We start from the raw sequence: 26,008 nt of genomic DNA on the forward strand, positions 1-26,008 counted from the left end.
TGTTATAACTAATTTTAGGACAGGATGCTGATCTAGCAAAGTAGACAATCTCCTTCCTCCAATACAGAGGGGTCTGCTCATGTCAGTGAGATTGAGCTTCTGTGTAGCTAAACCCACCCCCTTTTGATTTCTAAAGTCACTGGATTATTGTTGTCCAACAAATACTCCCCTCATCCCAAGTCCCCACCCTCCCCCAGTCACTGTGCCTGAGAATTACAATCCACGTTTGTGCAAGTTTTGGTCTCTGCCAACTGGTATTCCTGGACCTCAAATCCACTCCACGCACAGCAGCCAGATCCCTCAGATCATGTCCTGTCTCTGCTTGAAGCCCTCCAATACACTTAGAACAAAATTCCAAAAACCTTACCAAGCCTGAGAAGATCCCCTTTCTATCCTTGCCAGTTTTCCTTCAGGTCCTGAAACCCATCAAGCTCTTTCCCTCCTCAGGTCCTTTGCACTTCCTCATCCCTCAGTAGGGAAAAATCTTCCCTGGAATCCTAAGAGTCCTCATCCTTCAGCGGTCAACTTAAATGTCAACGCCTCAGAAAAAGAATTTTCCTTGAAATCAACCTAACTAGGTCTCCAGGTCACTCTCTATCAGAACATCTTGTTTATTTCCCTCCTAGCACTTGCCAAACCTTGAAATTCTTTTCATTTGTCTACTTATTCAATGTCTACCTCCCTGACTAGACTGTTACTCCCGAACAGTAGGAAGTTGTGTCTACGTTGCCTCGGTGCCCGGTACCTTCAGCTTCATCTGGAGAGGATCCTCAGCTCCACCCCAGCAATGTTTGGCACTTCGTGGGCACTCTAGTGTTCTCACACCAGCGCGGGAATGAACTAAAACCTCCTATCCCACAATCCCCAAAATAGGTGGCTGTGCCCACAACTCAACAGCCTCACACAGCCTCCTAAAGGCCTGTCCAGTGCCTGCACTTTTCTTCCCCTCCCAGACCCAGGTTCAAATATCTGTCACTACCCAAATATCGCTCAGGTTCAAATATCTGTCACTACCCAAATCGCTCACGAGCCCCTCAAACCCCACCCCACCAGCCTCACAGGCTCGCCACAAAATCCCCTACCCGCCTCGCACGCGCTGCACAAACCCGAAGGCTCACCCACGCGCCCTACAAACCCCGGACCCCACGAGCGCCCACGAGTTATCTGTGAGTCCTGCGCTCCCCGAGCTCCCGCGGGTACCCACGTTCCCGCGTGTCACCCGCCACCCAACGCGGCGCCTCCCCCCTCAGCGGCGCCAGCTCTCACCGATCACCTCCTGCAGCTCGTAATCGTCCCTGTTGATGGACCAGGGCAGGGCGCTCGAGTCCTCGGACATGACGGCGGCACGGCTCGCGATCCTCCCTCAAACTCGCTGACCTCTCTCGTCTCCTCGCCGCGCCTCTCCCCACCCCCAACCACCGCCGCCGCCGCCGCCGCGCCCCCACCAACCGCCTTGGGAACAGCCTCGGGTCGGACGGCGTCTGGGCGCGGGGTCACCGCGCGGCAGAGCGGCGGGGACTCGAAGCTCCAGCGGACCTCGCCCGCTGCTCCTCCGCGTCCGGCACTCCCCGCCCGGCCCAAGTCCCGGCCTCGGCCTCCGCTGCAGCAGCGACAGAGTATTCGCCTGGGCCCAACCCCTCTGTCCCGCCCTCCACCCCAGCCCCACGCACGGGCCAAACTTTCCCTTCTCCCTCCACCTGCCGACACGCAGCGCGCTGACGTCACCGCGCCGGGCAGGCCCCGCCTTGGTCCCGCCTCCGGCCGCCATCTCAAGTGTGGCTGTATAGGCACCGAGCCAGCAAGAATCCCGAGAAGGTGGAAGTTGACAGTGGAAGGGAACAAATGCTTAGGAAGGAGTTCAGAGAGGGTATCGGAAAGCCAGAAGAGGGCCTAAAGTAGCAAAAAGGTGGTAGCCACACTAATCATGGAGACCAAAGGATGCCCAAGTGGAGGGGGCGGAGCCACTCCTTGGGTCTGGGGCACGTTGCCGTCTCCGTCGTCTCATTTATTGGTTTGTTTGAGAAGGAATCAGAAAGGCAATGGGTGGGTGTGGACGTCAGTCAAAGTTAGTCCCGCCTCTAGACTTTCTGCACGCTTCTCAGCGCCAGGACCGCGTGAAGATCGCCAGGACCTTGCTAGCTTTGCCCTTTTCCCGGAGTGATGTCACTGCGTAACCGTCACACCCTCGAGACGTGCAAACGGCTTGGCAGGGTGTGGAGAAGCTGGAGGGCGCAGCTGGGTGGGGTAGCCTTGGGGTGTGGACAACTGCCTGCTAGGATGAAAGGCCTTGAGCTGTGGGCCGGGAATGGAACTGGAAGCTTGTCCCTTGACAACACTTTTCGCAAGGCGGAAGTGCTCTCTGCAGCGTTTATCGCCGCCCTCTCTGTCACCTTATTGGGCAGGGAGGAAGTTCTTGTCCATTCTCAACTTTGGATCCAGAGCTCAAACCTGTCTTTGGGGGCCTCGAAAAGTTGGGCTTTTTGTCTTGCCGCGGCTTGGGCCATTAAAGAAGTGATATTCGGTCCATGTGGTTTGGCGTCGTTGCAAGGGCCTTGACTTTTGTGTGACCTCCCTGAACCTGAGTTTTCTCAGGTTGACCACTTAAGTCCATTGGGGAAATTCCTGAGGTGAAAATTGAACGCGTTTGGTAAAATGGAAGAAAGAGGATCAGCATGAATTGGGCCTGGTGCAAAACTGTTCCCTCGAGCACCTTTCAGACGTTAATGACAGTAGTCATTAAGAGAGACCTTCGCTGAGACCTTCCTGGCAGGCCCTGGAAGTCCTGTGCTGAGGTCTGCTATAGGAGGGCCACTGACCATAAAACAAAAGTAGTCAACTAGGAGCTGCGAGAATGGAACTGTTAGGTTTCCTGGTTGGTGGGATTGGAGAACGTTTCTCGTGGAAGACTTGGCATTTGTACCAGGCCCTGCAAAGGTAACATTTCAACAGGTGGGAACTTTACAAGATAGAATATTCCAGTCGCAGCCAAAGGGCCATTTCCCAAGTTTGAAAGCAGAGCACAGGCCTTGCTGCAGGAATTTATTTCAGCCATTACCACTGACACCTTTACAGCCATGTGTTGCCTTTCTTTTTGCAGGGAGAAGAGGGATGAGGATCAAATATATCAGATAGGAGCTAAATCTGTTGGTAAAGATTAGAGATCTCAAGGTTTGTACTGGTTAAAAACAAATCCACAGAGATTGTTAACCTGGGATTGTTGGCCTGCATGGACCATGGACGGACTTCAGAAGTTTGTGTAAGTTTTGTTTTACTCCCTTGAAATTACATGCAGAATAGTATATACTTCAGGGTGAGATTTTGACCACCTTCCTTTCTCCCCCTTCCCCAAGGAAAAGAGCTACTAACCTAATAGTGAAAATTAGTTTATTAATTGACCCACATTCTTGGTGGGTGGGGAGGGTCACTATACATTCATCAATGAGTTCTTTTCTCCCTCCTCCACACGCATAGCTTGATGGTGTAGTTGAGCCAGAATCTGCTCTGCAGATCTGATCATTTTATTTTGCCTACTCTGGGGCTTTCTCCATGTGGCCTGAAGAGGTTGAGTCCATGTTTTTAATGAGCAAGGAATTGGTGTCTATTGGAGCCCGGGAGCCCAAACCTCAACCTCTTTCTCTGGTTATGGAGTATCTTCCATGTGAGAACATTGTCATAAATACCGGGTATACAGTGGTAAACAAAGTGGCTTAGTTCCTGTTTTCGTGGAGCATATATGTCTAGTAGAGAAACAGCAAACAACTAAGCATATACGTAGATAAATAGTTATGTCATAAGGCATCATGCAGAAAAGGCCGGCACAGATCTTCTTCAACTTATGATTGGGTTATGTCCCAATAAACCCATCGTAAGTTGAATATTGTAAGCGAAAATGCACTTAATATACCTAACCCCCAAAATCATAGTTTAGCCTGGACTACCTTAAACATGCTCAGAACACTTACATTCACCTACAGTTGGGCAAAGTCATCTAATAAAGAGCCTGTTTTATAATTAAGTATTGAATATCTCATGTAATTGATTGAATACTGTATCGAAAGTAAAAAACAGAATGGCTGTATGGGTACAGGATGGTTGTAAGTGTATGGTTGTTTACCCTGGTGATTACGTGGCTGACTGGGAGCTGCGACAGCTGCCCCTGGCCAGCCTCACGGGAGAAGATTTTCCCACATAGCACTAGCCTGGGAAGAGATCCAAATTCAAAATTTGAAGTACAGTTTCTACCAAATGTAGAATGTACCATCATTAAGTCTAAAAATTATAAGTTGACCCATTGTAAATTGCGGACCATCTGTATACTGTGCTAGAAAAAAGGAGTTTGGCGAACACCCTCTAAGAGAAAACTGTAGAGGACGCCGTTCATACAGAGAGTATTTAAACAGGTAAAAGGGGTTTTAGGCACTTCTGAATCTATTAAAGTGATACTTTCATTCCTCTTAGGCTGCTAGTCCTTGTATATGGCTCCCTCAGTAATGTTTTGGAAGATGGAAGTGGGAGGAGGGAGAGAAGTTAGGGTGATTCTGGAAGCCTGGCCCTAATATCAAAATTTTACTAAATCCTATCTAGGTTTCTTGAAAGTATGACATATTTTCCTGGGGAGAGAGACCTTGTTTTTCCCTCACATTTTCAAAAAAGTGTTTGTGTTAGTTTGGGTTTCTCCCAAAATCAGGCACTGAAACCAGGATTTGGATGCAAATAGTTTATTTAGGAGGTGTCCCCAAGAGGCACTCTGACAGGGTGGAGAAGTGAGACAGGAAGGAAAGTCATTAAAGGGTGAATTAATGAGGGGTTACTGTGTGGGCTCAATCATGCGGTGAACTGAGAAACAGAAACACACCCCAGAATTGTCCCACGAAGAAGCAAGGTAGCTGAGGTACTTACCCACCACCTCCTTTCCCTCTTTAGGGTATTAATGCTCCTGTATTTCTGTCCAGCTCAGTGCTGGGAAAAGCATGCTCCTGAAGTCAGAGAATGCACTCAGGCTACAGACACAGGCGGTCTTCCTCACGTACTGGAATGCTCTGAAAGCAAACTCCAGAGTAAGCCCCCAAGGTATAGACAGCATCTACTACAGTGTATAAACCCAAAAGTTGAGAATCACTGCCTGGACTGAGAAACCCAGAGGGAAAGTATATTCATGCTTCACCTTCTGTCTTTGTTGCCTTTAAGCAGCTTACCTGCATTGTGTTCTGCTTTTAGCACCTACAGGATAGAGGAAAAAGGACTGATTTCAGGACTAGTGATGCTTTCAAGTGGTAATTACAGTTGTAATAATTCAAGTTTTGTAGGCTCCTTTAATGAAAGAAAATTTTTGAAGTCTAGAAATCGATGTGTATCCTATATAAGTAACCTGAATAAAGAAAAGCACAATTTTATGTCTTTGTTATAAACCAGTTTTCTCAGCACTTCCATGTCAGTGCCAGGACCAACTGTAGATTGCTGGAGTCTGCCCCCCACCTCATCAGTCCCTATCGCATGTCACATGTGGTATAATATCATCTCTTGTTATGAAAGGGGACAACACCCATACCTTACATAGGTGTGCTTCCCCCCTTGTGCCTGGAACAGTACCCCACACAGGCACATATTCAGGTGTTGTGGTGAATAAATAGATGGAGCATGAGACTATAGGAGACATGCACAAACTAGGAGTGTGGAGCCTGGTGAGAAGCTGATATCTTGGCAAACCCAGGAAATGAATGTCCAAGGGGACAGGCACTCAGAGTGTGTAAGAAATAGGTAGGTGCAAAGGTTACTGTAGGAAAAAAATCATTCTGTGCAGGAAGGAGAATCTCAGCATCACGCTGGATTCTGAGCCAGGGAGTAGATTGAAGTTCACTTCAGACTGGCACCTTGCAGCCAACTTGATGAGCTCAAGCTGAATTAAGGAAAAGATGGGAAATACCTCACTGAGGTGACGCAGGTTGCTAGGTGCCTGCTCCATTTCAAACACTACTCTTAAAGGTTTACTATGTCTAAAAACCTACCTCATTAGGATGTTTATTGTAGCATCATTGTAATAGGGAAAAACTGGAAGTAATCTACATGTCTGTTGACAGAGGACTGGCAATTGTTTGTATATATTACTTCAAACATTTCAGGATACATAAGAAATGTGTGTGTTGTTATAATTAATGCTAGCTAAAATTACAACCCCAAAAGTTGACTGGTTTAACCCAAAAGCTTATTTCTCACGTAAAGTCCAATACAGATGTTCCTAGTTCTTCTCCTCCAAGCAGAGAATCAGAGATGTTGGATTCTAATGTCTTGTGGCGCCATCTACTAGGGCCTCTTTGGAGTCCTCCACTGGACTCTGCATTCAGCCAGCTGGTTAGCTAAGAGAGAGAAAACCACGAAAGGTAGCGGACACTGGAACTTGTGTCTGTTACTTCCTCCCATGTTGTGTTGGTCAGACCGGGTTGTCTGACCCCAACCAAAGTCAAGGAAACTGGGACGTGGCTTCCCCTGTGCTCAGGAAGAAGAAATAAGAGTGGTGAGCATCTGGCCAATCTTCTACCGCAGCTGCTAACTTTCGTTGTCTCCAGGCCAGTGCTACTGATTTGTTGAGGAAGAGGAGTAGAAGGAATATGCTCTTGTACACATTGGATTTTATAAATCCAAATATTACCGGTTCAAAAATTAATTAAAGAGGAGACTGAAATTATGGGTCATCCATACCGTGGACTATTAGACAGCAGTTAGAAAGAATGAAGTACATCTATGCATATTGGAATGGGATGATCTACAATTAAGGTAAACAAGTCGTGGATAAAATAGATTTCAGCATTGCTTAGTTTGGGCTACTATAACAAATTACCGTTGACCGCTTGTTTAAACAACAAACGTCTTTTTCTCACAGTTCTGGAGTGGAGTCTGGGAAGTCCAAGATCAAGGTGCTGGCAGATCTGGTGTCTGGTGAGAGCCTGCTTCCTGGCTTGTGGATGGTTGTCTTTTCATTGTTTCCTCATATGGCACAGAGCAGAGAGCAGGAGAAAGCCTTAATCCCATTTACAAGGGCTCCACCCTTATAACTTAATTACCTTCCAGCAGTAATTCTAATAGCGCGTTCAGGATTAGGATTTCAGTATATGAATTTGGGGGAGACACAAAAGTTTAGTCTATAACATACGTGTATGTGAATATATAGAATAAGTTCTGGGAGATGTTTGGAGGTGCAAGACACATTTGCTTTATATGTCTTGTTATAACCGTAAGAACAAAACATTCCAGTAATTTATAGCACTAACAATGTAAATTGTTGAAGTAATTCATTTAGATTGATTCCACAGCAGTATTTTGTTTTTTGTTTTTTAATTTTTTATTATGTTAGTCACCATACAGTACATCCTTAGTTTTTGATGTAGTGTTGCATGATTCATTGTTTGCGTATAACACCCAATGCTCCATGCAATATGTGCCCTCCTTAATACCCATCACCCGTCTGTCCCAATCCCCCACTCTCCTCCCCTCTGAAGCCCTCAGTTTGTTTCCCAGAGTCCATAGTCTCTCATGGTTCATTCCCCCTTCTGTTTACCCCCACTTCATTCTTCCCTTCCTTCTCCTATGGATCTTCCTGCTATTTCTTATGTTCCATAAATGAGTGAAACCATATGATAATTGTCTTTCTCTGCTTGACTCATTTCACTTAGCATAATCTCCTCCAGTCCCATCCATGTTGCTGCAAATGTTGGGTAATCGTTCTTTCTGATGGCTGAGTAATATTCCATTGTATATATGGACCACATCTTCTTTATCCATTCATCTGTTGAAGGGCATCTTGGCTCCTTCCATGATTTAGCTATTGTGGACAATGCTGCTATGAACATTGGCGTGCATATGGCCCTTCTCTTCACTACATCTGTATCTTTGGGGTAAATACCCAGTAGTGCAATTGCTGGGTCATAGGGTAGCTCTATTTTTAACTTTTTGAGGAACCTCCACACTATTTTCCAAAGTGGCTGTAGCAACTTGCATTCCCACCAACAGTGTAAGAGGGATCCCCTTTCTCCACATCCTCTCCAACGTTTGTTGTTTCCTGCCTTGTCCATTTTTGCCATTCTGGCTGGTGTAAGGTGGTATCTCAAGGTGGTTTTGATTTGAATTTCTCTGATGGCTAATGGTTTTGAACATTTTTTCATGTGTCTGTTAGCCATTTGTATGTCTTCATTGGAAAAGTGTCTGTTCATATCTTCTGCCCATTTTTTTATTTATTTGTTTCTCATGTATTGAGTTTGAGAAGTTCTTTGTAGATCTTGGATACTAGTCTTTCATCTGTAGTGTCATTTGCAAATATCTTCTCCCATTCCGTGGGCTGCCTCTTAGTTTTTTTGACTGTTTCCTTGGCTGTGCAGAAGCTTTTTATCTTGATGAAGTCCCACAAGTTCATTTTTTCTTTTGTTTCTCTTGCCTTTGGAGATGTTTCACAAGAGTATATTGGGGACCCAGAAATAGAAACCTCAGCTGCAATAATAATCAAGGAAATGCAAATTAAAACTAAAGTGAGATACCATTTCACCCTTACCAGCGGGGCAAAATTTAAAAGCCAGAAAATACCAAGTGTTGACGAAGATGAAGAGCAGCAGAAATTATGACTTTGCTAGTTGAACGTCACTTGATACAACTCTTTGGAAAGCAGGTTGGTATTCCCTAGCAAAGTAGCACCTGCGCTTCCCCTGCAGCCCAGCAGTTCCACTCCTTGGTATCGATCCTGAATAAACTCCTCTGCGTATATTCTGAGTAATATATATATAAATACTTATGCTTATATCAGTAGGCTTTATAATGACTAGCTAAACAAAAGACGTCACCCAAATGGAATGTAAAAACATCTATAGAGTGGGGGGCGCCTTGGTGGCTCAGTCGTTAAGCTAAGCGTCTGCCTTCGGCTCAGGGTGTGATCCCAGGCTCCTCCGCTGGGAGCCTGCTTCTTCCTCTCCCACTCCCCCTGCTTGTGTTCCATCTCTCACTGGCTGTCTCTTTCTCTCTCTCTGTCAAGAAATAAATAAAATCTTTTTAAAAAAATCTATAGAATGGGTACTGTACAGTGGAAAGGTACTTATTACAGCTATATAAAAAACTCAGAGAAATCTCCAAAACAGTAGAAACAAAGTAACAGAAGAATACATATACTGTGATTGCACTCACAAAAAGGTCAAAAGTAGGCACAATTGAATAAGCTTTTCTGTATTTGATACGAAGAGCAAGGAAACAAAAAAATCCAGTTTGGTGATTGGCTCTAGGGAAAGGAGAGGGATGCCACCAGTGTCAGTCACACAGAAGACTTTCAAGATTCGGGTTACAAGTGCTCAATTACTTGTGTATGTTTAAGTTTCATATCTCAGGCAGTACTGATGTTTATAGTACTCCACAACGTGCTCTTTTCTTTCACACTGAGGGGCCTTCCAGCATGCTCTTCAACCTGGTTTCACTGTGCCTCCCTTGGCCCCTTTGTTCAGATTGGTCTTCTTTTCAGGGACGCCATTTTTCTTGTCCACCTGTCCAAGTCTTGCTGGCTCTGACAGCTTCAGCTGATGGTTCCCCCCCCCCCCAACACTTTGAATGCTTTGGGATTGCTCCAGGCCTGAGTGAAGTCATGTACGCTTTCCACCTCACCCAAACCATTTCTGGGCGCTGAGCCTGTGCTGCCACGGACCCATAGTCTTCTCTTTTTGTGATTATTCTGTATTTCAGATTAGGTTGTGGGTCACCCATGAGGAGTGGGGAATACCCTATCACTAGAAAGGAATCAAAGGATTTTTGTGGAGTTTTGGGTTTCGTATTTTGTATTGCTTTTTCACCCACCTTAAGCTCTGCCAGCATGATGACAATTTAGAAATGTATGAAGAACCACATTTTTCTCCTTTCTGGGGAAGTTTACAAAAAGGTATATGCCATTTACTTCTCATCCTCAGGCAGGGGTTTCAGAATCTCTGAAAATTTAAAACTATAGGTATCTCTCATTAAACTCAGGAACCTGATAACTTGGTATCCCTCCCTCTCTGAACTCAGGAGCTGAATAGATTCAGACAGCCTAGAACTTAATGGCTAGTTTCCTAATATAAATTCAGATAAAAAGCCCAATAAAATCTTTGTAGCAACAATTAGATTTAAGTGCTTATGATGTGCCAGGCAGTGTGCTAAGGGATATAAATACCTCATATAGTCAGTGAAATAACCTTGTGAGGTTTTTATGCCAGTTTTACAGATGAGGAAACAAACTCAGAAAGTTTGAGGAACTTGCCTCCAGAAATTCTTGGAAATGCCTAGCACAGTACCTGCCTTGTTGTGAGTGCTGAATAAGTGACAGCTGTCATTTACTAGTTGGTGGGAATAGAGCAAGGACGCATTCTGGGGATGGAGGTTGAGCAGCAGTGCCTGCTGTACGTCTGACCCGGGTCTGCTTACTCAGGACAAACAGGTTTCCACCACCATGTGCGTGATGTCGTTCACTCCATACTGCTGCCCTGCTGCCAATGGCACTGCCTCATTTCTTTTTTTTTTTTTTTTTTTTAAGATTTTATTTATTTATTTGACAGAGAGAGAGACAGCCAGCGAGAGAGGGAACACAAGCAGGGGGGTGAGAGAGGAAGAAGCAGGCTCCCAGCAGAGGAGCCCGATGCCGGGCTCGATCCCAGGACCCTGGGATCATGACCTGAGCCAAACGCAGATGCTTAACGACTGAGCCACCCAGGCGCCCCGGCACTGCCTCATTTCTGATTGCAAAATCTGATGAAGGAAATAAAGGCTTTCTCTTTGATTCTCAGGGAATTGTGAGGGCTTGTTTGCCTTCAGCACCCAACCTGAAAAAGTGAATTCAGGTTTCAGGTCTACCAAAATTAGGCCCCCCGTTGCCTGGACATTGAGTTGGAAAATTCAGGACACAAGAAATGGGTCCAAAAGTGCCCTATCAAATGCAGTGCCCAGATTATGAACCATTCTCTATATGCACAGCTGTGAGCAGTCTGCCTAAAGAGGAAATTGCCTTCCAATCTCCCAAAGGGACCTGGCCCCCAGAACTGGTGTTATTTCCCTGGTGAATGGCAACAGACCATGACAGAGGGAGGGCTCCCTGTGACCTTAGAGCAGAGTCTGAGTACCCCATCCAGCAGACAGAGAAGGTGTTATCCTACTATTAACAGACTCTTCTGGTTCAGTCTTATGGGGGAAACTTGATCTCTCTTTGGTAAATGCTAACCCAGTTAGCCCTCCCACATCCCCATGCCATGCTCCCATAGAGCATCTAGTGGGGCGTGAAGATAACAAAGCCCACCCTGACCTCTTAAATAGAATTACATAAAAGTGTTCTACAGTATGCCTTGTCTAAGAATTTAATCTACCAAAATCCCAGAGAGAAAAATAGTTAAAGATTTGGTAGCATTGTGGTAACTATTATAGAATAGTTGGTGCTCTCATGGGCCTTCTTATGTGCCTGGTAAGCCTTGGGGAACAGCCTGAAAGCAGGGAAAGAGGAACTAACTCCACATATTGCACCAGCACCCACTGGTCTTCAGAAAGTAAAGCTGTAGAGACTGTGTTGCAGCAAGAAAAAACCTTTCTCAATAAGAAGTTGGATCATTTCACCTGTAAATGTGCATATGGTGCGCATGGTGTGTTACTAATGTTTCACCTGGTAGGGAAACCTTGGAAAGAAGCAAATCTGGAGTGCCGAGAAGCCCTTGGAGGGTCCTGGGGAAGCAGGTGCATATGCAAGGGCACATACAAATGTGGCATTCTTACAGGTTAAATAAATCAGGCTGTAGGAAATGTACGGCCAGGAGATGCGCGTGTCCACAGATTGCCTGAGGTAAGGGAGCTGATCTTAGTGCCATACCCCTGGGTGTAGAAAGAATAGAAAGGAATTTGCACTGTGAATATTTGAAAAAGAGAAGTGGGCAGACCTGAGGGTAGTAGAGTAGAGCCAGCAACTAGGATGCTTGCACAAAGCACCCCAGCAGAGTGCCTTAACCTTTCAACAGGTAACATTCGAGGGATGAACCATCAATATAATTGTTCTTGGAGGGCCGTAGTTCACAAATACCCTGCAGCCTTCATATCAGAAGCCATGCCTAATTCAGTCAGAGCATGGTGCTCCTTCCATACTGTAGGGATGAAACCCCAACTACCTATAATGTCCAGATCATGAGGGTCATTGCCCTGGAAAAAAGGAAGAGGAAATAAAGTAACATGTGTGTTTTCCAACCTGCAGGCATGTGGACAGGAGAAACAGAAGAGGGAAAGGAAGGAAGGCAGGCATGCTCCAGGGTTCTCATTTTCCCCTACCCATCCTCCCCAGTCCATCCGGATCTTGACCGGGGGAAACTCTAGAAGACAGATACAGAGACTATGAAGAACCCAAGAACATCAGAGGCTTGTAGACCACTTCCCCAGGTATGGCATCAGGGAGGCTGCAGGCTGCTAGGAGGAGCCTTGCACTTAGCTTTGCATCGTGACCAAAATACTGTAGGAACAATAATGTAGCAATGATGGAGGGCAGAATCTAGGCCAATGAAAACCAGTATACGGTACCCAGTCCCTGACAGCCTAAACTTGTTCCACAGGAGATCAAAAGCTTCTCTGTGCCCCAAGAAGGCATGAGGAAGTGTTGTAGAGGCTTACACTGAGAGTTGGAATGAAAAGCCTGCAGAGGTAGGACTTTTTGGGAGAAGGCATATGTTGGGACAATGGACTTCAGCTCTAGGTGCTGGCATCACACTCCAAAGACCAGATTAGGCCCCCTGCATCTCAGCAGGTAATTATGGGAACTCAGGAATCAAACCCAGTATTTCGTGGCAGAACCAGAGGACAGTATAAGGACCTGCTCACAGGGATCCAAGGAAGCTCTTTCCTTCTATCACATAGTCATGTTTGTATCTTTCCTTTCGCATACTCCCAGATAACTATCTTGAAAAGATCAAGGGCGGGGCTCCTGGGTGGCTCAGCCATTAAGCGTCTGCCTTCAGCTCAGGGCATGATCCCGACGTTATGGGATTGAGCCCCGCATCAGGTTCCTCCACTGTGAGACTGCTTCTTCCTCTCCCACCCCCCAGGCTTGTGTTCCCTCTCTTGCTGGCTGTCTCTCTCTCTCAAATAAATACATAAAATCTTTAAAAAAAGAAAAGATGAAGGGGAAGGGAAAAGAGAAGCAGCATTTACTTAAGAGAGACCAAGTTACCCCCAAAGACACTGTTTGAACCAAACTAATCCTATCTATTATTTACTGGCAAGTCTAAATCTCCCCTTCGTGCACCCAGCAGGGCAGGGGCATATGAGAAAGATTAGATTTTAGAAAACAGAAGCTCCATTGTCTTTGCATTGTCTGACTTACAGGGTGAGTAAACATGCATCCCTGCTTTAATTTTTCTTGTGCTTTAGACTATACGGCAGGCATATAAAGTGTCCAGTTACAGTTAGCCCTTCACTCAAGTCAGATATACCCTCACCACTAGCAGTACAGCAGGAAATGGGAGCCTTCGTGACAGGAGCAGCAGCAATCCAAGGCAGACCAGTGTGCAGTGGTCAATGGGCAGGACCCACAGTAGAGCAAGAAGGAGACCAGCAGCAGACATCATGGGACTGTGGTTGGATGAACACTTCAGGGGGCTTGCAACAAACTGATTTCTCAGTTAGGACCTCCTGGTTGCTACTGACAGAAAACCCATGCTACATTAGGTTGCTAGCATTCCTGCTGTATTGATAACCAAAATAAAAATTTGTTTCTTTCTGACATAAAAGTCTGAGTGTAAGCGGTCCTATGCTGATAGTTCAATGCCATAGTGTCGAGATCCCAGGCCCTTCCCATCTTGTGTCTACCATCCTCAGCATGCAGCTCTTGGTTCCCATCACCACATTCCTGCAGCATGAAGAGGAAAAGTAGAGGGCACACACCTTACTGTTGAGGTCATGAACTAAAAGTTGCATGTATAACTTCCTCTTCCATCCTAATTCCCAAAAGTTAGTCACATGGCCACACTTAGGGTCTCAGTTAGTTGTGGCCACAAAAATGCTGTGTAACACCCACAAAATATCAGTGGCAGCCAACAGTAAGCATTAATTTCTCATTCACGTGTCTACAGATGCACTGGTGTTTGGCTAGTCTATGTTGGATTCAGCTGGACATGGCTCACCACAGCTTGGTTTCAGATCTCATCCTCTGGGATGTACCTCTCCTCCTCTTGCCCTCAGCACGCTCCCCAGGCCACGTGCTCTTCACGGTAATGACTTCCATGGTTATAGCAACATACATATGCCTTGGTAAGTTATGTACATAGGTTATAAGCTATGTGGAGAAGATTTCCTTAGAGTAAGATTGGTGACCTGGCAGAGGTATGAACCCTTTTACTTCTGCACTTAGCTGTCCAGAATCAGAATGGCAAGATGAAGGTCTGAGCCCACCAATTTCACAAGCATATATTTTTTTAAGATTTTTTTTATTTATTCGACAGAGATAGAGACAGCCAACGAGAGAGAGAGAACACAAGCAGGAGGAGTGGGAGAGGAAGAAGCAGGCTCACAGAGGAGGAGCCTGATGCGGCGCTCAATCCCATAACGCCCGTATCATGCCCTGAGCCGAAGGCAGACGCTTAACCACTGTGCCTCCCAGGCGCTCCTCACAAGCATATTTAAAGCCTTTTCTTAGATCATGTCTGCGAACATCCCATTGGCCCACACAAGTCACATACCCAAACTCAACATCAGTGGGGCAGGACGTATACTCTCACAAAGAGAGGAGAGGAGAGAAGGAATAAATGGCTTGTAAATGATAATGTCACCTATGGTGTTCAGCAGGGTGACCATTTTAACTCCAGTTAAAACTCTGGAGTTCTGGGGCACCTGGGTGGCTCAGTTGGTTAAGTGACTGCCTTCGGCTCAGGTCATGATGCTGGAGTCCCGGGATCGGGATAGGGATTGAGTCCCGCATTGGGCTTCCTGCTCAGCGGGGAGTCTGCTTCTCCCTCTGACCCTCCCTCCTCTCATGTTCTCTATCTCTCTCTCTCATTTTCTTTCTCTCTCAAATAAAATCTTTAAAAAAAAAAAAAAAAAACCAACCAAACAAACTCTGGAGTTCTATTCTCAAGGAAAGAAAAGGAAGCTAGATTTTGAGAACAGTCTCTGCCACGGCGTTTATCGGTCAGGAGGCAGTTTCTTCTAATAGTTTAATGGAACCATGGATGTGTTCCCTGGTGGAAGCATCCTTCTCTTTGGCACTAGAACTTCCAAACCCACGAAGCCCAAGTTTGCAGAGATGAGAAGCACAAAAATTTCTTTGTAGTTCATTGGGTGAACCCCTCCTTACCCCTGTTTCCCAAAGCCATGCATTCTGGCTATGGGGGAGATGGTGCTGTAGACTGGCTGCTGATTTTTAAGGCTTATAAACTGAGCCTTAAACAGGCCAACCCACTGTTCTACCAAACCAGCTCTTTCTGGGTGATAGAACATGTGGTAAGACCAGGAATTCTAAGAGCGTGAGGCCACCGTCCCACTTGGTTTGCCATAAAATGTGTCACTTTGATGGAAGCAGCATAGTGTGAGATAAATGTGGCATTTTGCAAGTCCGAAACTGGTGATGCTGGCAGAAATGCTGCAGGCGGGGGAGGCAAATCCATTTCCATGCTAAGTGTCTACTCCTGTAAAGACAACTTTCCCCAGCATGTTGAAAGGGGTTCAGTATCTAGGCGTCTGGCTGGTCCCTACGGCAGTGGTACCATTTCTGGGCTCAACACAGCTTCTGAATAAACAAGCCGGACACTCAGCAGCAGTACTCAGGGAAATGTGTAGCGCTAAGTATCCTATGTTACAGAAGAACGGTCAAAAATCAATGACCTCAGCCTCCATCTTAGTAAATCGGGGAAAAAAAGTGTCATTTGAACTCAAAGTAAACAGAAGAAAAGAAATAATGACCAGAGTGAAATTCAGTGAAATACTAAACAAAAAATAGAGAAAAATCAGTGAAACTAAAAAAACTGATTCTTTGAGAAAAACAAATCTCTACAGTTTTTAAACCAGTAGTCTGACTGCTCAAGAGTACAGATAACACAGGTTTCCAATATCAGGAATGATTGAGTTGACATCATCACAGTTTTTACAAATATTGAAAGGATAATTTAGAAATATCATGAAAAACTTAATGCCAATAAATTTAAAGGGATGCATTTCTTTTTTTTTTTATGCCTTTATTTTTTAAAGATTTTAATTGAGAGAACATGAATGAGGGGAGGGAGAGGGAGAAGCAGACTCCCCTGCTAAGCAGAGAGCCCAACACGGGGCTCCGTCACAGAACCCTGGGATCGTGACCTGAGCTGAAGGCAGATGCTTAACCAGCTGAGCCACCCAGGCACCCCAAAATGGATGCATTTCTTGAAAGACACAAACTGTCAAATCTTATTTATGAAAAAATAGATAACCTGCATAGAGTTCTATCTATTAAAATTTTTGAATTTGTAGTTAAAATACCCCCCACACACTCACACAAAGAAAATGTTGGCAGTAGCCGGATCACCTTGGTGAGGGCAAGTCTATGTTGTTAAGCCTATCACCGTCTCCTTTCCTGTCCCCATAGCCACTTTGTAAATGGGTCTATTGACCAAGCACCAGAGTATCTGAGGAAGAGGCCTTCTGATGTCCACGGGTTGGGTCATCTTGTCCTCCCGATTATTCAGAGTCTCGTCTACAACAGAGGCCCTTGGATGAGCATTTATGTGGAACGTGAACATCTTTATACTTTGTGGATGGCAAGAAGTCTATCCTTCCCTTGACCTCCTTGTCCCTGGTCTTCAGATCTTATTCTCTGTAAATTCCTGACCAGCTGGACAGCCTATTAGTTACTACCCACAAATCAGGTTAGATCTCTGCTCACTGGAGAATATTCCTTCACTTTGGGAGCCACTCCAGAGTAGGCTGGGGTACAACACTTCTGGCTGCTTCTGTAGGAGAAGCCTGTGCTTTCTTTTCCTCCGCCAACTGACCTTATTTGTTCCTCTTGAGGGCATGGGAAGAAGGTTGAAGGAGATGTGGTCAGGCAGCGGCATTGGATACGAGGGGAATCAGGTAGTTCTATGCCTTTGGACCTGACCAGTATATACCATTTATATTTTATAATGGCAGGCTGATATGCCTCTCCAATTTTATGGCTCACTGGACTAGATAATACACAGTTTGTGATAGGTACTTCAGGTTGGTTTAATCTACTCAAATCTTGATCCTCCTCTACCTTTGCTTTATCCCATGCCACTCCCAGTGATAATTGGCTTATATGTGATAACACTGCAAGTTATGGATTGCCAGGGTCCCATTTCACCCCGACAAGTAGGTTATCCATGTCTTTCTCATATACATGAGCAACTCAATTCTGGAATCCTTTTTTCTTTCAACAATTCTATATATTATGCAGTGCTCACCACAGTAACTGGAGTTACCATCTGTCACCATACAGTGTTATTACAATATCATTGACTACATTCCCTATCCTGTACTTTGATCTCCATCACTTATTTTATAACTAGATGTTTGTACCTCTTAATCCTCTTCATCTATTTCACCCATCCCCCTACCACCTCCCCTCTGGCAACCACCAGTTTGTCCTCTGCATTTAAGAGTCTGTTTCTGTTTTTTGTTTGTTGTTTGCTTGCTTATATGTTTTGTTTTTTAGATTCCACGTATAAGTGGAATTATATGGTATTTGTCTTTCTCTGCCTGACTTATTTCACTTAGCATAGTACCCTCTAGGTCCATCCATGTTGTCACAGATGGCAAGATCTCATTCTTTTTTATGTCTGAGTAATAGCTCATTGTGTGGGTGTGTGTAATCCTATTTTAAGACCACTCCTGATACTAATTATTGTACCAGTCAGGTCCCAAAAGGAAATAAATTGCACACTCAAAATGGATACCTCGAGGAGAGTTTGATAAAGGAGCTTTTTGCAGAGTCACGGTCAGGGAATAGGGAAACCAAAAGGACTGTGCAGTAGTCCAGGACTGGCAACCTTGGGGAGCAAACAGCCCTAGGCCATGAAGGAGCAGGGAGACAGAGGACTACTGGAACCAGAGAAGGTAAGTGAAGGAGAAAGCTACCTGAAAGTGATTGTAGCCTTTGACAGGAAGAAGTTAGCCCTCAGCAAGCTTGCAAGAAGGGAGGCAAGTGGAATACATACCCTGACTTCAATCTCTTCTGACTCTCCGATCTCCTGCTGGTACCTCCCATTGGCCAAGCCCAATAGAGAACCAGAGGGCAAAGGGAGCCTATTGATGTAATCCTTGAATGTCAATACCCTGAGGCTCAGAGCCTGGTAGAGACCCAGGGGAGGAGAGGTGGAGGAGGAGACCGATATCTATCTAGCACACAACCCAAACAAGTTTAAACAAATAAGTAATTTACTGGCTCACACGTCTGAAAAGTCAAGCTGTAAGCCTTGAAACGGGCTGAAATGAGGTGGTCATATGTGGTTTTTCCTCCATTCACAGGCCCCATATACAGGCAGGCTCTCCCATCATGCCCCCAAATGGCTCCAGAGTGCACGGCCTTTTTCATTCAAACAGTGGAATCTATCAAAGGATTCATTGGGTCTCATTGACTCTTGTTGGCTCACATGAACTACCTGAACGAACCATAGCGCTCAGCACCAAGAAGTGCTGGTTGGCTTAGATCTCTTAGAGCTAGGACTGAGTGAAATCATGGTGTGGAACTTTGACGACTAGAAGAAACGTTGATGTCGAACAGCCAAAACTCTGTGCACCCTGTATCTCTCTCCTCTAATATATGAGGCAGAACTGTTCAATTTTTTGTACCTATGGATTATCCGGGGATCCTTTTAGAGAATCTGATGAATTAGGTCTGGAGCGGGGCCTAAGATTCCTTATTTTTAACAGGTGATGTTGATGCTGCTGGTCCAAGGACCACACTTTGAGTAGCAAGGTTTTATGGCTACATAGTCCTGTATGATAGCCACCAGCCACATGTGTGCCTATTGAGCATTTGAAGTGTGGCTAGTCTAACTTTAGATGTGCTGTAAGTGTACATATGCACTGGGTTTTGAAGACTGAAAACTAGTTAAAATCTCATCAAGAGTTTTCATATAGATTACATGTTAAAATGATATTTTACATATATTGGGTTAAATAAAATATATTTTAAAGTTAATTTTACCTATTTTTACTCTTTTAATACATTACTAGAGAATCTAAAAATACATGTGTGGCTTATATATTTCTGTTGGCTACTCTAGAAGGAGGTTATGAAGTGGATAAGGGTGGTGGTCTTTAAACATTCATTTTCACTTATGGATACTCAGTCAGAAGCACCTAATATAGGGGCGCCTGGGTGGCTCAGTCATTAAGCGTCTGCCTTCGGCTCAGGGCGTGATCCCGGAGTTCTGGGATCAAGCCCCACATCAGGCTCTTCCACTGGGAGCCTGCTTCTTCCTTTCCCACTCCCCCTGCTTGTGTTCCCTCTCTCACTGGCTGTCTCTCTCTGTCAAATAAATAAAATCTTAAAAAAAAAGAAGAAGGAGGAGGAGGAGGAGGAAGAGGAGGAAGAGGAAGAGGAGGAGGAGGAGGAGGAGGAGGAGGAGGAGGAGGAGGAGGAGAACCTAATATAGCAGGGACCATGTGAGACTTGCCTCCTTGGACTTGGCCCACTCCTCGGACCTCAGGACCTCAGGTTTGGGTAGTTGCAGGTTGAATTAACGCTGAGTGCTTGGGATAGGGGACACTGGAATGAACCTGGTGAGGTTTGAGGAGATTCTGGGGATCCCAGAGTTGTTCCTCCCAACCAGCAGTCACTTCTTTTCTCATTCTTGTTTATGCAGTTGTCTGAAGCAGACATTACCACTGTGCTTATCCACTTCCCTGATCTGTCCTGCACACAACCACTAAACTAATCTCTACATTCTGGTTTAGCCCTTTCCTGCCCAGATCAATGTACCCAGTTGCAGCCTCCATTCCAGGGGCTCCCTACTGAATCAGAGGGTCTTGTCCTTCCAGTCCACCAGCTCCCAGTGTGTCTCTCACTTTCCCCATCCATCTTAAGTTATTTCCTTACTGCTTGAATCTCCGGCTCCACCAACTCTACCTTTCAAAGCCCACTTCAAGGTTATCTGCCTCCATGGGGGTTTTTCAAGACTTGGCCCACAGAAGCCTGCCCTCAGAACTTGTAAGACATGCTTTCTCTGGCACAATCCAGCCTTTCTGTTATGGAGGGCTATCTTGTGTAACTCTTGAGTTATGAAGGTTTTCCTGCATTTGTGCCTTGATTCCTTGGGCTTTAAGTTCCTTGAGGACAGAGCCCTGTTTGTTTTGTTTGAATTCTGCTTTTGACCAGAGCTTATGTAATAAGTAGATCCTCAAAAAACATAATTTGGTTCATTTTCCCAACATAAAATGCTAGTTGAAAATATAAAGACTTTTATTTATGCATAAATATGTATTACCAGTGATCATTTTTATAATGAAGAGTATTCTTTTTTAAAAACAAGATAGTAGGTAAATGCTGGCAAGGATGTGAAGACAAACCCTCATGCACTGTTGGTGGGAATATAAACTAGCAGAGCTGGTATGGAAAGCAGTATGGCAATTCCTCAAAAAAATTAAAAATAAAACTAGCATATGATGTGGCAATTCCACTTCTCGGTGTATATCCAAAGGAAATGAAAACACCGTGTCAAAGACATATCTGCACTACCATGTTCATAGCAGCGTTATTTATAATTGCCGATACATGGAAACAACGTAAGTGCCCACTGATAGATGAATGGATAAAGAATATAAGAATTATATATACATTATATACATACTCCCTTCCCCCCCCCAGCAGCCCTAACACCTGACTAATCTAGTCTCTGTTTCTATAATTTTGCTCATTTTTTAAAAAGATTTATTTATTTGACACACACAGAGCACAAGCAGGGGGAGAAGCAGGCTCCCAGCCAAGCAGGGAGCCTGATGTGGGTCTTGATCCTAGGACCCTGGGATCATGACCCCAGCCAAAGGCAGACACTTAACCGAGTCACCCAGGCACCCCATATAATTTGGTCATTTGTGTAGAATTTCATTTTGATTTATTGACAGAGTTTGAAGAGTATTTCTTTTTATAGAGATTTAGTAGGTACTCAGTATAATATTGTATGTATATCATTTATCTCAGTTCTACTTGTGTTAGCATTACCAGTTTCAGCGAGATGTCAAAAATTTGTTCCCTTCAAGTCCCTTTACCTGCCCCTGTTTATAATGGTCTTAAAATTTCCTCTGTATAAATTGAGAATCACATCAGGCAATGCATGAGTGAGTATATGGGACAGGAGACACCAGACTGGGAGGGGACACTAGACTGGGCCTGGTGGGCTTTGATCTTTTGAGGAAAAAGGAAGTCATAGGAACCCCAGAGTCCCTCCTCCTGGCCAGCCATCACTTCATTTCTCCTTTTCATTGTGCAGTTGCTTGAAGGAGAAATTATAACTACACTTACCAACTTCCCTAATTTATCCTATACGCAACCACTAATCCTTTGCTTAAACCATCAGATGTCATTTAGAAAACTCAAACAGGGAAGGAAAACATATTAACTTATTTTCACACTTTAGTTCTTCCATCTTGATGTTCCAAGATTCCTTTTTTAATCATTTAATTTCTCTTTTGAAAACTTCCTGTAGCTACTTTTTAAGGGTAGGTCTGCTGTTGACAAATTGTCATTGTTTTTCTTCATCTGAGAATGTCCATGTCCTCTTCATTCTCGATTCTCACTGGATGTAGAATTTTGAGTTGACAGTTCTTTTCTTTTAGCACTTAGAAATGTTGTGCCGAAAAGGAAAGGAAATATTATGCCACTTTTTCTGATCTCTAAGGCTTCCAATGAGAAATCTGATGTCATTCAAATTGTTTTTCCATTATAGGGAAGGTGTCATTTCTCCCTGGATGCTTTCAAGATTTTGTCTTTAGTTTTCAGAAGTTTGACTATGATATATCTTGGTATAGATTTTTGGGGGGGGTTAATCTTGTTTGGGATTTGATCAGTTTCTTGAATCTGTAGGTTTAGGTCTTTTGTCATATTTGGAAAATATTCAGCTATATTTATTTGAATGCTTTTAAAGCCCTACCTTCTTTCTCTTCTGCTTTTGGAATTCCAATTGATGTGGAGAATAAAGGCAAAGGAATTGTACTTTAAATTAAATCTCCTTATGACTTACAGCCCATTGACAAGTACCTGGGACAGGCAGAATGACCTTCTTCAAGGAGCTTAGCTGCCTCAATGATAATATGCTAAGCAAAAGGCAACCTTATCTTAATATTAACCTGACCTCCAAGATCCAGTCCTCTTTAAATATGAAAATCCTTTTGGAAACTTCCTTTGTCTTTACTTCTCCCAACTCCAAAGTATAATTCCTCACAACCCCAGTACATCTCTTTCCCACCACAGGTCCTGTCCCTGTCCTTTAATAAAACCACTGCAGTGAAGACATCTCAAGAATTCTTTCTGGTCTATTGGCTCCAAACCCCACCATTTCCACATCACAGCAACACAAATATTAGATGTTTTCTCAAAATCCCACAAATTCTTGAGATACTGTTAACTTTTTTTTCAATCTATTCTCTGTCTGATCAGATTGGGTAATTTCTATTATCTGTCTTCAAGTTCATTGATTCTTTCCTTTGTCCTCTCCATTTTACCATAGAACTCATCCAGTGAGGGTTTTTTTTTTTTTTTTCACTTTTTTTCAGGTCTAGATTTTCAATTTAGTTCTTCATTTCCTTTATTTCTTTGCCAAGACTATTTTTTGTTGTTGTTGGTTTAAAGTGCGTTTGTGAGTAGACTAGTGGGGTAAGAAGATGGCGGCAGAGACAGTGGAGCTCCATAAGCCAAAGCTTGCTGAACTAAAACAGTAATGTCTTGCTCGTGATTTGGAGACTGAGGGAATAAAACAAGATCTTATGAACGGGCTCTAGGCATATCTTTTTTTTTTTTTTTTAAGATGCTATTTATTTGACAGCACAAGCAGGGGAAGCAGCAGGCAGAGGGAGAGGGAGAAGCAGGCTTCCCATCAAGCAGGGAGCCCAATGTGAGGCTCAATCCCAGGATGCTGGGATCATGATCTGAGCTGGAGGCAGACACTTAACCTACTGAGCCACCCAGGCGCCCCAGCTCCAGGTATAGCTTGAAAGTATGCTGAAGAGGAGGCAAATGAAGAAAATGTACTGGGAGGTGAGACAGGAAAAAGAACCAAAGCCCATAGAACTGTCTGTCAAAGAGGAAGAACCCCCTGAGATGGAGCAGCATCTGTTGATGTGGCTGCAGAGAAGAAAGTGGTAAAAATTGCATCTGAGATACCACAGACTGAGGAAATGCAGAAGAGAGCTGAACAATTCAATGTGCCTGTGAGCTTGGAGAGTAAGACCGCCTCCTGGGCAGTGAGATTTGGGATTTCTTCAGTTCCTTCAAAAGGCCTGTCATCTGATGCCAAACCTATGGTTAACCTGGATAAACTAAAGGAAAGAGCTCAAAGATTTGGTTTGAATGTCTCTTCAATCTCTAGAAAGTCTGAAGATGATGAAAACCTGAAAAAGAGGAAGGAACAATTTGAGATTGTTACAATTCAGCTGGAACAGAGGCATACAGAGGCAAAGAAGAGGAAAAGGACAGAGAGCTTTGGGATTGCCTGATGAAAAGCTCTTAATTCTCTCTGTTCTCCAGTGGTTTCCATCTCTGACTTTTCTTGGTCATATATATACCTAAATGAACAGTCATGTGCCTAGATCCTGCCTCGCAGTGAGAGAGCATGGACCCCGGGTACATTCAGGAACTCCAGCAGCAGTTTGACTCATTGCTGTTCCAACTTTAAGGTTGTTCTTGTGTTGTTGTTTCTAGAGACAGAGCATGCATGCGTGTAAATGCATGCAAGTTGCGGGGGAGAGGGAAAGAGAATCTTTGTTTTTTAAAGATTTTATTTATTCAAGAGAGAGAGAGACAGAGATAATGACAGAGAGCACAAGCAGGGAGGAGAGGGAAAAGCAGACTCCCTACTGAGCAGGAAGCCCAACACGGGGCTCCATCCTAGGACCCTGATCATGACCCGAGCTGAAGGCAGACTGAGCCACCCAGCCGCCCTGAGAGAGAGATTCTTAAGTAGGCTCCACGCTCAGCTTGGAGCCTGACAGAGGGGCTTGATCTCATGGCCCTGAGACCACGATCCTGAGCCTGAATCAAGAGTCGGACACTTAACTACTGAGCCACCCAGGGACCCTTGCGTTGTTGATTTGTAATCATTTTTTTTGCTTGGTAATAAAAAGCAAATAGAAAATGAAGTGCATTTGTAGTTGCTCACTGAAACATTTTTACGCTGGCTGCTTTAAAAAATCTTGTCAGGTACACCATGCAATATGTGCCCTCCTTAATACCCATCAGCGGCCTATCCCAATCCCCCACCCCCCTCCCCTCTGAAGCCCTCAGTTTGTTTCCCAGAGTCCATAGTCTCTCATGGTTCATTCCCCCTTCTGTTTACCCCCACTTCATTCTTCCCTTCCTTCTCCTATGGATCTTCCTGCTATTTCTTATGTTCCATAAATGAGTGAAACCATATGATAATTGTCTTTCTCTGCTTGACTTATTTCACTTAGCATAATCTCCTCCAGTCCCATTCATGTTGCTGCAAATGTTGGGTAATCGTTCTTTCTGATGGCTGAGTAATATTCCATTGTATATATGGACCACATCTTCTTTATCCATTCATCTGTTGAAGGGCATCTCGGCTCCTTCCACAATTTAGCTATTGTGGACAATGCTGCTATGAACGTTGGCGTGCATATGGCCCTTCTCTTCACTACATCTGTATCTTTGGGGTAAATACCCAGTAGTGCAATTGCTGGGTCATAGGGTAGCTCTATATTTAACTTTTTGAGGAACCTCCACACTATTTTCCAAAGTGGCTGTACCAACTTGCATTCCCACCAACAGTGTAAGAGGGTTCCCCTTTCTCCACATCCTCTCCAACATTTGTTGTTTCCTGCCTTGTCCATTTTTGCCATTCTGGCTGGTGTAAGGTGGTATCTCAAGGTGGTTTTGATTTGAATGTCCCTGATGGCTAATGATTTTGAACATTTTTTCATGTGTCTGTTAGCCATTTGTATGTCTTCATTGGAAAAGTGTCTGTTCATATCTTCTGCCCATTTTTTTATTTATTTGTTTCTCGTGTATTGAGTTTGAGAAGTTCTTTGTAGATCTTGGATACCAGTCTTTCATCTGTAGTGTCATTTGCAAATATCTTCTCCCATTCCGTGGGCTGCCTCTTAGTTTTTTTGACTGTTTCCTTGGCTGTGCAGAAGCTTTTTATCTTGATGAAGTCCCACAAGTTCATTTTTTCTTTTGTTTCTCTTGCCTTTGAAGATGTGTCATGAAAAAAGTTGCTGTGGCCAATGTCAAAGAGGTTGCAGCCTATGTTCTCCTCTATGATTTTGATGGATTCCTGTGGAGGGCACATATTGCATAGTGCACTGGGTGTTATACGCAAATAATGAACCATGGAACACTTCATCAAACACTAAGGATATACTGTATGGTGACTAACATAATGTAATAAAAAATTATTAAAAAAAAATAAAATGCAGATTCTGATTCAGTAGGCCTGAAAAAAAAAACAGGTGATGGGTATTAAGGAGTGCACTTTTGGTGATGAGCACAGGGTGATTACGGAAATGTTAAATCACTATATCGCACACATGAAACTAATGTAACATTGTATGTTAAGTAAGTGGAATAAAAGTAAAAAATTAAAAAATAAAAATAAAGATTTAAAAAAATTTTGTCAGGTAATTTCAACATCTGTATCACCTTGGTGTTAGCATCTGTGGAATTGTCTCTTCCTGCTCAAGATTTGCCTGGTTCTTGGTATGAAGAGTGATTTTCAGAGCTGGAACTTTTGAGTACTACAAGACTCTGGATCTTATTTAAATCTTCTGTTTCAGGGGTGCCTGGGTGGCTCAGTCGTTAAGCGTCTGCCTTCGGCTCAGGGCG

At 44.2% G+C, this 26,008-nt stretch overlaps 1 protein-coding gene and 1 long non-coding RNA gene across 3 annotated transcripts in view; one reads left to right on the top strand and one right to left on the bottom strand.

Moving 5' to 3' along the window:
* OXSR1 (oxidative stress responsive kinase 1) overlaps nucleotides 1–1,699 on the bottom strand; it is a 93,197-nt gene extending 91,498 nt beyond the window's left edge. The window contains exon 1 of the mRNA XM_026496733.4: nucleotides 1,267–1,699. Coding sequence (XP_026352518.1) covers nucleotides 1,267–1,336 — 70 coding nt within the window. The 5' untranslated portion in view covers nucleotides 1,337–1,699. The remainder of the gene's footprint in view (nucleotides 1–1,266) is intronic.
* A 388-nt stretch (nucleotides 1,700–2,087) lies between these two features.
* On the top strand, nucleotides 2,088–25,597 carry LOC130544405 (uncharacterized). Of its 2 annotated transcripts, XR_008960654.1 has the most exons (5): nucleotides 2,088–2,934; nucleotides 3,098–3,256; nucleotides 6,878–8,653; nucleotides 12,224–12,405; nucleotides 14,091–25,597. It is a non-coding gene; the product is annotated as an uncharacterized LOC130544405 (long non-coding RNA). The 2 variants fall into 2 exon arrangements; XR_008960653.1 differs by having other exon boundaries at nucleotides 12,224–25,597.
* The last annotated feature ends 411 nt before the right edge of the window (nucleotides 25,598–26,008 follow it).

Source organism: Ursus arctos, unplaced genomic scaffold, assembly GCF_023065955.2.
Source record: "Ursus arctos isolate Adak ecotype North America unplaced genomic scaffold, UrsArc2.0 scaffold_20, whole genome shotgun sequence".
In the NCBI taxonomy this organism is placed as follows: domain Eukaryota; kingdom Metazoa; phylum Chordata; class Mammalia; order Carnivora; family Ursidae; genus Ursus; species Ursus arctos.